The 13,171-nt window shown below is 45.0% G+C and overlaps 1 protein-coding gene across 1 annotated transcript in view; it reads right to left on the reverse strand.

Moving 5' to 3' along the window:
* The window catches only part of LOC139265667 (CRACD-like protein), a 172,041-nt gene that overhangs the window by 26,982 nt on the left and 131,888 nt on the right, over positions 1-13,171 (reverse strand). Inside the window, exons 4-6 of the mRNA XM_070882875.1 lie at positions 12,498-12,630; positions 1,449-1,607; positions 871-939 (exon numbers count right to left, since the gene is read on the reverse strand). Of these exons, the coding sequence (XP_070738976.1) occupies positions 871-939; positions 1,449-1,607; positions 12,498-12,630 (361 nt within the window). The remainder of the gene's footprint in view (positions 1-870; positions 940-1,448; positions 1,608-12,497; positions 12,631-13,171) is intronic.

Raw genomic sequence — 13,171 nt, forward strand, 5'->3', positions numbered from 1 at the left:
TGGTTACCTGTCGTGTACAGGTGACCCCTAGGTCTCCACCAGTTGCACCCTCTGGTGGTACAGGCATAGTGTATACAGTGTGAAGGTACATCCAGTAGTCTTATGTAACTGTACATTGAGTGTACAGGGTATATACTTATGTTATGCATACACAACACTAGCAACTCGGGACAATTAAAAGGTGGTCAGTAAATGCTGCCTTGCCAGTCACATCCACATGTCAATACTGCCACCAGTGGATGTACACATGACCATTCCCAGGAAACCTCCATGTAGCTCCTCCTAGGGGCCAGTAGTGGTTGTAACACTTATTTTTTCAAAAGGTGCAAAAATGGTGCAAATCACATCATAGAAATTCTGGGGGTCATTGACTTTGAACACGTGGGAAGGAATTTGCGAGATGAATAGATACGATTCCAATGCACCAAAGCAAAATGGCCACCGCCAAGAGTTGTTGATGAAGTCGAACAGTTGTTCGGGCATGGTAGTGTAATGTTTATGTTACTGGACTGTTATGTTCCAGGCTAATTATTCAGGGGTGTAAATTCAAACTCCCACTGTGGCTGTTTGAAAATTTGAATCAACTTTCTTTTTAAAATCTGGAAAAAAACCCCCAGTAAAAGTCACCGTGCTGACCATGAAACTACTGGATTGTTGCAGAAACCCCTCTGGTTCACTAATGTCCTTTAGGGGAAGGAAACCTGCCATCCTTACCCGGTCTGGCCTATATGTGACTCCAACCCCACACCAACTCTTAAATGCCCTCTGAAGTGACCAATTATGGCCATAACTGTGTGATGTTATCAACAGTGTGCTTATATACATTCTGCCATTAAATATCATCTCCAAAGAGAAAAGCTAAACATTTACCTGCTCCTCGTCTTCACTTTCCGTCCCACCTAAACTCAAAGAGCTGTGCCGCTCAACAGGGGCAGCGGACTGTAGGAAGGAATGAGGAAGAGGGTTAGTGAAGGGCAAAGGCTGGCTAGTTTTGTCTGGCAAATGCCTGTAGGGTTGGGAGACAATAGGCATCAAACGGTAGAGGAAGTCAAAAATCCATATGCTGAAGGAACAGCACACGCTGTTATCGGAGGGAACACATTGGGGTAGATGTTTGTCTCCATCACTTAGGCCCTAAACTGGTGGTGGGACGGACCGCAGGCCTGTTGTAGAACCTGCCTGATTCTCATTTCCGACCAGGTGCTGAAGGTGAACATCGGCCTCATTATCTCTTTTGCCAACCGCTTTTACTGCATCACAAGATTGATGGAGAGGAGTAGGACGTTTCTGTCCGTGCTGTCCATTTGGCCGGTTAGCGGACGGGAAACGACCCTACAATATGTTAATGAGGCCTTGTCATTAAGATCGGCCTGGCCGGGTTCTTTGGTCACCCCCCCCTCCCCCACACCCTCCCCGGCTTCCCGTTAATATTGGGGGGCCGACTGTACCTTAGGAGTGGAACATCTTAGAACGGCGTGAAGAGACGATATTTCCGGAGGGCTTCTGGGCAGCCCATCATCCTCGGAGATAGTTCCTGCATCGTCACTCTTTTTGGTAGAAATCGGCACACTGGGAGAAACCAATCGGATGTTCTGTTGAAGTTGCAACTGAGGGGAAACAACGTTTTTGATCAGTGAGTGGAATCGAATGAAAGTCCATCTACATACAAGTTATCCACTTTGTGCTGCTTTCTTCAGACAGAAATTAACAAGTAATTTACTTCAGGGTTTATTGAATCAGCAACCATTAGACCATAAGGCCTAAAAGGGACACTGCATTAAACACAGTGGCACTTCAGCAGCAGAGTAATATGTTGGTGATTTATATATTATGAAACAGCGTATGAAATGACCTATGTGTAATTTTATCAGAAATTCTCTGAAATATATACACAGAGTTACATGGGGCTGGATTTTGGGGGTTTTGTAGTTTTTGGACGAAAATGCAAGCGATAAGTGAAAATTAATGTTTTTACTGCGCTAACGGTTTAAGGCCTAACTTGCGGCCTTTGGGTCTGCGCCAGGGCAATGGGAGGCGTTGCACAAGTGTTTTTGGTGCAAAAACGCGATCCTCGCCAACTTTAGTGTGGGACCGGGAGCGCTGCGAGAGAGGCCTTGGGAGGGGGAAAAAAATCCAAATAAAACATTCCAAAAACATTTATAAGACCCTTAACTAAGTAACTACTGCAAAAAAATTAAAAATTTAAAACATTAACTTACCTTTTTTTCAGGTTTTCTGACTTACCGCTGCTGGCAGGGCTGCACTGGCAGGTTTGAACCGTCGCTGTTCTGGGCGTGGCGTACGGGTCGAGAGAGTGCTGAAAGTCGATCGTTAATACAATCCGAGTCATTGCACATCAGCGCACCTCTCTCCTGCGGTATTTGGAAGCGCTGCCACAAACAGGTACCCAAGAATCCTGCCTGGGCTTTGCAACCGGGTTTTAAACGCGGTGGGTCAAATCGTGGCGAAAACGGGGTCACAAACCTCTCGAAAATCCGGCCCATATAATTTACGCACAGAAACAGGCCACTTGGTGTTTATGCTGCACATGAGCCTCCTCCCTATTTCATCTAACCCTATTAGCATATCATTCTATTCCTTTCTCCATCATGTGTTTATCTAGCTTCTCCTTAAATTCATCTATGCTGTTCGCTTCAACCACTCCCTGCATTAGCGAGTTTCCCATTCTAACCACTCTTTGGGTAAAGAGGTTTCTCCTGAATTCCCTCTTGGATTTATTAGTGACAATCTTATATTGATGGCCCCTAGTTCTGGTCTCACTTGCAAGTGGAACCATCCCTATTGTCGACCCTATCGAACCCTTTTATAATCTTAATATCTATCAGGTTACCTCTCAATCCTCTTTTTTCTCTAGAAAAGGGCCCCAGCCTGTTCAGTCTTTTCTGTTAGTTATAACCTCTCAGTCCTGGTATTGTCCTTGTAAAATAGATATTTGTGCAGAGTAAAAACTGTTCTCTCTCAATACAACACGAGTAGGCCTTTTTAATCAGAAAACTAGAAATTGGTCATTTTTAGTTCATTTAGTGTGGGTTTAGTGAATCATTTAGTGATTTTGGAAAAAAATTGTTACAATATTTTATACAGAAAGTATTTCATAATAAATAGGAGCAGGGTTAGGCCACTCGGCCCTCGGGCCTGCTCCGCCACTCAATGAGATCATGGCCGATCTTCGACCTCAACTGCACTCTCCTGCATTATCCCCATATCCCATGATTCCCTTAATATTCAAAATCTATCGATCTCTGTCTTGAATATACTCAACGACGGAGCCTCCACAGCCCTCTGGGGTAGAGAATTCCAAAGATTCACCACCCTCTGAGTGAAGAAGTTCCTCCCCATCTCAGTCCTAAATGGCTGACCCTTTATTCTGAGACTGTGACCCCCTGGTTCTAGACTCCCCAGCCAGAGTAAACATTCTCCCTTCATCTACCCTGACAAGCCCTGTAAGAATTTGGTATGTTTCAATGAGATCGCCTCTCGTTCTTCTAAACTCGAGAGAATATAGGCATTTCAAGATGATGCTGGAACTCTTGAAAGCCCTGGGCTGAAATAGGAACAATAATCGCTATGTGTCTGATAGCCCGTGATATGAACGCTCCTTCAAGGGTCTTTTTACCAGCCGATAGGGGAGTTGGTCCTGCCCTGAATCGCACCCCATTCGTCGGGACTGTTTGGATTGGGGTTCATACCCTGAATCGCACCCCATTCAGTGGACCTGTCTGGATTGGGGTTCATACCCTGAATCGCACCCCATTCACCGGGACTGTCTGGATTGGGGTTCATACCCTGAATCCCACCCCATTCACCGGGGCTGTCTGGATTGGGGTTCATACCCTGAATCGCGCCCCATTCTCTAGGACTGTCTGGATTGGGGTTCATACCCTGCATCTCTTGACTCCGAGGTGAGAATATCACCACTCCCCCAAAGGCTCGCTCCGACCACTCTGAAGATCATACGCAGCAAATAGACACAGAGGGAGGCAATTTTACAAGCACCAACACCCAGCTGCTCTCAAAATTAAGCTCCCTCTGTCTCTATAGAGTATGTGCAATGTTATAGGTCAGTACGCACTACCAACAAGACTCCACATTGCGAGCGTTACCATGTAATATCATCCCGGGTTATCCAAGCTACAATCCATGGGCCACATGCACTCTACAAGCCCTGGTAGTCAATTCCACACAACCCAGGAAACTTGGATTCCATTTGCCCTCATACTTCTTACTTGATGGTTTGTCCAGTGGTTTGAAAATGAAAACACAGCGTCTGCTTCCACATGTACCACAACAGCACCTCTCTCGACGTCCCGTCGGCCCTCGATCTGTCACACAGCTTGTCTGACATCCAGTTCTGGATGAGCAGACATTTTCTCCAATTACATATTGGCTAGACCGAAGTCTTTGGTCCCCGCCACAAACTCCGTTCCCTAGCCACCGACTCCATCCCTCTCCCTGGATACTGTCTGAGGCTGAACTAGGCAGTTCACAACCTTGGCCTTCCTAAGATGGGCTCTGACTCCCATATCCTCTGCATCACTAAGACCGCCTATTTCCACCTCCGTAACATCGCCTGTCTCTGCCCGTGCCTCAGCCCATCCACTGCTGAAGCTCTCATGGACACCTTTGTTACCTCTCGACTCGACTATTCCAATGCTCTCCTGGCCGGCCTCCCATCTTACACCCTCCGTAAACGTGTGCACATCCAACATTCTGCTGCCCGTATCCTAACTCGCAACAAGTCCTGCTCACCTATCACCCCTGTGCTCGCTGAGCTACACCCGGCACCCGGTTAAGCAATGCCTCATTTGTAAAATTTTCATCCTTGTTTTCAAATCCCTCCATGGCCTCGCCCCTCAATATCTTTGGAATCTCCCCCCCCACCCCCCCTCACCCCCGAGATGTCTGCGCTCCTCTAATTCTGGCCTCTTGCACATTCCCGATTATCTTCGCTGGTGATCGTGCCTTCAGCTGCCTTGGCCCCAAGCTCTGGAATTCCCTCCATTTTGTCTCTCAGAGGGTTGTATATCTGTGGAATTCGCTGCCTCAGAGAGCTGTGGAAGCCGGGACATTGAATAAATTTAAGACAGAGATAGATAGCTTCTTAACCGATAAGGGATTAAGGGGTTATGGGGAGCGGGCGGAGAAGTGGAGCTGAGTCCATGATCGGATTAGCCATGATTGTTTTAAATGGCGGAGCAGGCTCGAGGGGTCATATGGCCTACTCCTGCTCCTATTTCTTATGTTCTTATAAACCTATCCACCTCTCTCTCGTCCTTTAAGACACTCGTTATGATCATGTATGCACATGCTGTTTGTAGCCACCAGATGGTGTCATTGCTGGAGGCTATTCAGCAGCTCACACATGGTGCTGCTCTGGTATAAAAGGCCAGCCATTTTGAGAGTCAGACACCTTGGGCCAAAATAAAGCTTGCTTAGTTAAACGGTACTCAGTTTGAACCTTTATTGCATACAAACAGATATAACCTACCTCTGTGACCAAGCTTTTGGTTTTCTTTTCTAATATCTCCTAATGTCTTTGTTTGATAACGCTCCTGTGAAGCGCCTTGGGATAATTTTCTATGTTAAATGAGGCATATAAATGTAAATTGTCGTTGTTCTTAGTCCTGTTACTTTATTGCTGGATAAATGATAAATGCTTGCTTTGGGAATCTTGTGTCAGGTATGTGGAGCTCCGACATGACAAGCGAGCCCCGGGGGGCAGAGGAAACGCTTCAAGGACACTCTCAAATCCTTCTTGATAAAGTAAAACATCCTCACTGACACCTGGGAGTCCCTGGCCCAAGACCGCACAAAGTGGAGGAAGAGCATCCGGGAGGGCGCTGAGCACCTTGAGTCTCGTCATCGAGAGCATGCAGAAAACAAGCGCAGGCAACGGAAGGAACATGCGGTAAACCTGTCCCACCCACCCGTCCCTTCAACCACCATCTGTCCCACCTGTGACAAAGACTGTGGGTCCTGCATCGGACTCTTCCATCACCTGAGAACTCATTTTTACATAATAAGAACATAAGAACATAAGAAATAGGAGCAGGAGTAGGGCATTTGGCCCCTCGAGCCTGCTCCGCCATTCAATAAGATCATGGCTGATCTGATCATGGACTCAGCTCCACCTCCCTGCCCGCTCCCCATAACCCTTTATTCCCTTGTCGCTCAAAAAATCTGTCTATCTCCGCCTTAAATATATTCAATGACCCAGCCTCCACAGCTCTCTGGGGCAGAGAATTCATAGATTTACAACCCTCTGACAGAAGAAATTTCTCCTCATCTAAGTTTTAAATGGGCGTCCCCTTATTTTAATACTATGTCCCCTAGTTTCCCCTATGAGTGGAAATATCCTCTCTGCATCCACCTTGTCGAGCCCCCTCATTATCTTATACGTTTCAATAAGATCACTTCTCATTCTTCTGAACTCCAATGAGTATAGGCCCAACCTACTCAACCTATCCTCATAAATCAACCCCCTCATCTCCGGAATCAACCTAGTGAACCTTCTCTGAACTTCCTTTTAGTGTAGAAGCAAGTCATCCTCAATTCAGAGGGCCTAAGCAGAAAGAAGGATAAATGCTAAATCAGAACGCCACGATCTGTTAGTATCACAGTTTGAGATATATGCCACTTCGGAGCAACATTCATGTAACCAAGTCGCTAAGTAACCACCAATAGACACCAAGAAATCAAAGGGGAATTCAGAAACATAGAAACAGAGAAAATAGGTGCAGAAGCAGGCCATTCGGCCCTTCGAGCCTGCACCACCATTCAATATGATCATGGCTGATCATACAACTTCAGTATCCCACTCCTGCCTTCTCTCCATACCCCCTGATCCCTTTAGCCATAAGGGCCACATCTAACTCCCTTTTGAATATATCCAACGAATTGGACTCAACAACTTTCTGTGGTAGAGAATTCCACAGGTTCACAATTCTCGGGTTGAAAAGGTTTCTCCTCATCTCGGTCCTAAATGGCTTACCCCTTATCCTTAGACTGTGACCCTTGGTTCTGGACTTCCCCAACATCGGGAACATTCTTCCTGCATCTAACTTGTCGAATCCCATCAGAATTTTATATGTTTCTATGAGATCCCCTCTCATTCTTCTAAATTCCAGTGAATATAAGCCTAGTCGATCCAGTCTTTCTTCATACCCAGAGAGTAAGCAAACTTGGACAGTAGTTCAGCCTGCAGACAGCAATCTATAGTGACTGTGTTCCAGTTTACCAGGGGCTGTGATGAGCAATCAGCATGCTCTCCAGCAATTTGAAAATTAGTGACAGCAGAATGAGGAAGGTGATTTTATTACCGATTTCTGGAAGCACAAAGTATCAGATGTACAGGAAGGATAATATAAACAGGAGCACTGACAGGAAGTTGTACGTGAGAAAGGTTATCCCCACACTAGCCTCCTCACACCCTACTTTATCTAACCCCATCAGCCTATCCTCCTATTCCTTTCTTGCTCATGTGTTTATCCAGCTTCCCCTTAAAGGCATCAATGCTATTCATCTCAACCACTCCTTGTGGTAGCTGTTAGCTCCATCTGAATTCCGGCAAAAATGATTGTCATTCCACTTGTATTTCACGCCATATTATAACAAGGATGTCGAGGCACTGGAGAGAGTGCAGAGAAGATTTACAAGGATGATAGTAGAAATGCGAGGGTATACATATCAGGAAAGGATGAACAGGCTGGGTCTCTTTTTTCTCTTCAGAAGAGAAGGCTGGGTGACCTAATAGAGGTCTTTAAAATCATGAACGGTTTTGATAGAGTAGATAGTGGAGTGTTTCCACTTGTGGGGAAGAGCATAAATAGAGGCCATCAATATAAGATAGTCACCAATAAGTCCAATAGGGAATTCAGGTGAAACTTCTTTACCCAGAGAGTGGTGAGAATGTGGAACTCGCTACCACAGGGAGTGGTTGAAGCGAATAGTATCGATGCATTTAAGGGGAGGCTGGACAAGCATATGAGGGAGAAGGGAACAGAGGGTTATGCTGCTAGATCTAGATGAGGAAAGACGGGAGAAGGCTCGAGTGGAGCATAAACGCCGGCATGGACTGGTTGGGCCCAATGACCTGTTTCTGTGCTGTATATCCTATGTAGCCCACAGAGATATACGTGGGATTAATGTAGGAGCTATCAGTTCAGAATGTGAACAAGATTAATGCAGGAACCTCAGCCTTCAACTGAAATTTTCAATGCTGCAAGAACCTTTCTCTCTCAATAGATATGTACATATAGACTGAACAATGCAATAGACTAACTGAGTCAATGTGTGGCTGGTGAGTATGCATCAGGAGACTATTTTAATCTGTTCCTGTGGTGTTTAGCAGTGATTCAGCAGAATTCCTTTCGAACCATAATGATGCCAACAGCTGGATATAGCACATCAAAAATATAGGGGAAGATTTGATATTAGGAATTAGGGTAAACTCATTTTGGAAGGAAAATATTTGCAACTTAAGTGCAACTGAGGAAAGCTTCCCCTGCAGTGCTAATTTACCCAATTTATGTAAGAACTGGGAAAGTTAAAAATAAGGCCAAATTCAGCATCTTCCCTAACGGGGTGGGCAGATGGATTTTTGTGTCGTGCTTACTCCAGCGATAGTTTACATCACGGTATCTCTAGGAGGAGGGGAATTCTGGCGCAAAGTCTGATGAGCTCCATCATTATGTCTCCCACCCCTCTTTGGTGATGGGCTCCATACTTACATAAGAACATAAGAAATAGAAACAGGAGTAGGCCATTTGGCCCTTCGAGCCTGCTCCGCCATTCAATAAGATCATGGCTAATCTGATCATAGACTCAGCTCCACTTCCCTGCCCACTCCCCATGACCCCTTACTCCATTATCGCTCTGTCTTAATGCACTGCCGCAAATGGGAAAGTAACAACAGGTGAAGTGAACTTTGTGGTCTTGCGAAAGACTTTGCTCTGTAAGATGGGAAGAACATAAATCTATCCTGTGATATAAAACAAGTTCTGCACGTGTTGGAAGGAACGAAGATGATACCTCTGTCATACTCCGTTCCTGACTGCTGTCGTATATACCCTTGTATGTTGCCAAACTTCATGCTTGATGCAAGATGTTGAGAAGTTAGGAACAGGAGGAGGCTGTTCAGCCCCTCGAGCCTGTTCTGCCATTCAATGTGATCATGGCTGATCTGTATCTTAACTCCATTTACTCGCCTTGGTTCCGTAACCCTTAATACCCTAACCTAACAAAAAATTATCAATCTCAGTTTTGAAATTTACAATTGACCCCCAGCCTCAGCAGCCTTTTGGGGGAGAGAGTTCAAGATTCCCACTACCCTTTGAGTGAAGAAGTGCTTCCTGACATCACTCCTGAATGGCCTGGCTCTAATTTTACAGTTATTCCCCCTAGTTCTGGAGTCCCCGATCAGAGGAAATAGTTTCTATCAACCCCATCAAATCCTTTAATCATCTTAAAGTTCCACATTTCCCTAAACTGTTTTAAGTGTCTGGAATCTGAACTACTGTGGTGATAATCCTTAAATACAAGTCTGCTGAAAACACAGGGGACAGTAATTGCAGCCTATAAAATATCATAAATGAGCAAGAGCTGATCTTGTGGCTAGATCGGAATGTTGGTTACAAAGAGTTAATTTTACTTAACAATAGCCCTATTGCTACTATCATATTACGATGGGTGAAATTTAACTCAACAAATAAACATTATTCTGAGCATGAGGCACATTGTTACAGTAGAAAGGGGAAGACTTGCATTTATATAGCTCCTTTCACGACCACCGGACGTCCCAAAGCGCTTTACAACCAATGAAATACTTTTTGAAGTGCAGTCACTGTTGTAATGTGGGAAACGCAGCAGCCAATTTGCACACAGCAAGCTTCCACAAATAGCAAATGTGATAATGGCCAGATAATCTGTTTTAGTGATGTTGATTGTTGGTTAAATGTTGGCCCAGACACTAGGGATAGCTAACCCCTCTGCTCTTCTTCAAAGATGGTACCATGTGATATTTTATGTCCACTTGAGAGAGCAGACAGGGCCTCGGTTTAACAGTCTCATCCGAAAGTCGACAGTTCTGACAGTGCGGCACTCCCTCACAACTACACTGGAATGTCAGCCAGGATTATGTGCTTAAGTCTTTGGAGTAGGGCTGGAACCCACAACCTTCTGACTCACAGCGAGAGTGCTACCCACTGAGCCACGGCTGACATGGTTTATCACACACGATGCATTGTGTTCTATTTGGCTTCAAGCTAATAGGTTTTTAATGCTATCCACAAGTTCTGCACCATTAGAGTTGTCACAAGTTGATGAGGCATTGAATTACATAGAATGTATAGCATAGCAACAGGCCATTCGGTCCAACTGGTTTATGCCCCACACCAGCCTCTTCACACCCTACTTTATCTAACCCCATCAGCCTATCTTTCTATTCCTTTCTTGCTCATCAGTTTAATTAGCTTCCCCTTAAAGGCATCTATGCTATTTGCCTCAAGCATTCCATGTGGTAGCGAGTTCCACATTCTAACCACTCTCTGGGTAAAGAAATTGCTGCTGTATTTTTTAGTGACTATCTTATAGTTTGGGCCCCTAGTTTTGGTCTTCCCCACAAGTGAAAACATCATTGAGGTGTTGTGTTTACGACCTCTGGGGCAGACTTCCTGTATTATTGTTTATAACAAATGAACAATAATTGCAGAGCTTTTGTACCGCACTCTCACAATGCTAAGATTAGACCAACTTCTCCGCCCCCACGCCACAACATCCATCGACACACCCATTTCCAAATCCCAGAACCCAGGGGAATTCTGTGGCCGGTACTTAGTGGGATCTGGTGGGAAAATGTGTTTCACAGTAAACAGGCTCGAGCTGTTCTATGTTCCTGTTTGCGAGTGCCTCTCTCTGGATATTCAGAGCTTGAAGTTGCAATTTTTAGATACATGCAGCTTTTATATTTGATTTCAGCAAGTCTGAATTGTAGATTTATATAGCCAAATGATAGCAGTGTTGTCTCTAGCTCAAAGTAAATAACAGGATTGAAAAAATGATTGGATAATAGCTTCACATCTCTTCGCCAAAAAGTTAGACATGTTTCCTAAAGATAGATGTTTTGTTGTTAAGAGTCGTATTTGATCTTTATTTTTAAAACATTAATCATCATTATTTTTAATGCCCATTTGCAGCATCAGTTTAGCTCAGTTGGAAGCACTCTTGTCTCTGAATCACAGAATCATATTGAATGATTACAGCACGGAAGGCAGCCATTCGGCCCGTCGAGCCCGTGCCGGCTCTCTGCAAGAGCACTTCAGCTAGTCCTACTTCCCCGCCCTTTCCCTGTAACCCTGCAATTATTTTTCTTTCAGGTACTTATCTAGTTCCCTTTTGAAAGCCATGATTGAGTCTGCCTCTACCATCCTTTCAGGCAGTGCATTCCAGATCCTAACCACTTTTCTTATGTTGCCTTTGATTCTTTTGCGAACCATCTTAAATCTGTGTCCTCTGGTTAGAAAGAAACATAGAAATCTATAACGCAGAAGGAGGCCCATCGTGTCCACGCCAGCCGACAAAGAGCCGCATGGCCCTCGGTCAGCAGTCCTGAAGGTTACATATAAACCTATTAACAATGAACAATGGCGGAAAGGTAAAGAGCATCTGGCCCAACTAGTCCGCCTCACACAACTGCGACATCCCTTGCACTGAAACATTCTACACTCCTCCCCAACCGGAGCCATGCGATCTCCTGGGAGAGGCAAAAAAAACAGGTAAAAACCCAGGCCAATTGGGGAAAGAAATCTGGAAAAATTCCTCTCTGACCCATCCAGGTGATCGAAACTAGTCTAGGAGATCACCTTGGCTGTATTCGATTCCTTGCAGTACTCACCACCGTATCTGCGCCAGCCAACAAGAGGTTATCCAGTCTAATCCCACTTACCAGCTCTAAGTCGGTAATCCTGCAGGTTACGGCACTTCAAGTGCCCATCCAAGCACCTTTTAAATGTGGTGAGGGTTTCTGCATCCACCACTCTTCCAGGCAGTGAGTTCCAGACCCCCACAACCCTCTGCGTGAAGAAGCTTCCGCTCAAATCCTCTCGGAACATTCCACCACCAAGGTTCTCGACCCTTCTGCCAATGGGAACGGTTTCTCTCTGTCTACTCTGTCTGAGGGTTGTGGGTTCAAGTCCCACTTCACTCCAACCCTTAGCACCCAATCCATAGCTGATTTCTCAGTGCCGTAGCAAAGGGGTGTTCGAAATGTGTTCTCTTTTTCCCCATGTTGGCCCTGGGTTTGTTTGCCTCTCCCGGGTGAGTACGTGGCTGTCGGGAGCTGCATGGGGGATAGGAAGTGTCTCGTCATGAAGCTCTGGGCATCTTGAGTGTGGGTTGGATTGATGAACCAGCTGGTCTTCTCCTGCCTGTCGTTCTCTAATGTTGGTATGCAAGATCGAGCTGCTGTGGCCGTCACTCACCTGCAAAGCTTTCACCCGGCCAGGCATATTTTCCTGGGATGTCACTCTGACCGGCGCAGTCTCCGAGATGGATAGTTCCGGAATAAAAATGCTGTCATGTGACACAGCTCTGTTTGCAATGCTACTTTGGGAGCTGAAATAATAAATATTAAACAATATAACAAATATTAATTGATATAACACCTCATTAATCATTCATTTTCAATGTTATCAGTGGCCTTCTGGCACCACAGCAGGAAGTATGGTTTATTTCTAGACAACTGTAATTTTTGACATATGTCTCCATTTTATTTTGTATCCTAATGCTGTAAATCAGTGTTCACTATAGTAGCAGATTGATAAATAGCATGTTCATACAGCATTTCTTCTTACTATTTTAACTGGGACATTGGCCTATTTATTTAAAATGATGTGATATCCACACTAAAATAATGGACAAAGCAATGTTGTCCAACAGGTTGAGTCTTTACCCCCTAAGTTCACTAACAGTAGCTTCTAGCCTATTCTGAAGTTCTGTTAGGCAAGGGTATTAAGGGCTAAAGAAAAGAAAGACGTGCATTTATATAGCGCCTTTCACAACCACCAGACATCTCAAAGCACTGTACAGCCAATGAAGTACTTTTGGAGTGTAGTCACTGTTGTAATGTGGGAAAGGTGGCAGCCAATTTGTTCAC

The sequence above is a fragment of the Pristiophorus japonicus genome, chromosome 6, assembly GCF_044704955.1.
Source record: "Pristiophorus japonicus isolate sPriJap1 chromosome 6, sPriJap1.hap1, whole genome shotgun sequence".
NCBI classification, from domain to species: Eukaryota; Metazoa; Chordata; class Chondrichthyes; family Pristiophoridae; genus Pristiophorus; species Pristiophorus japonicus.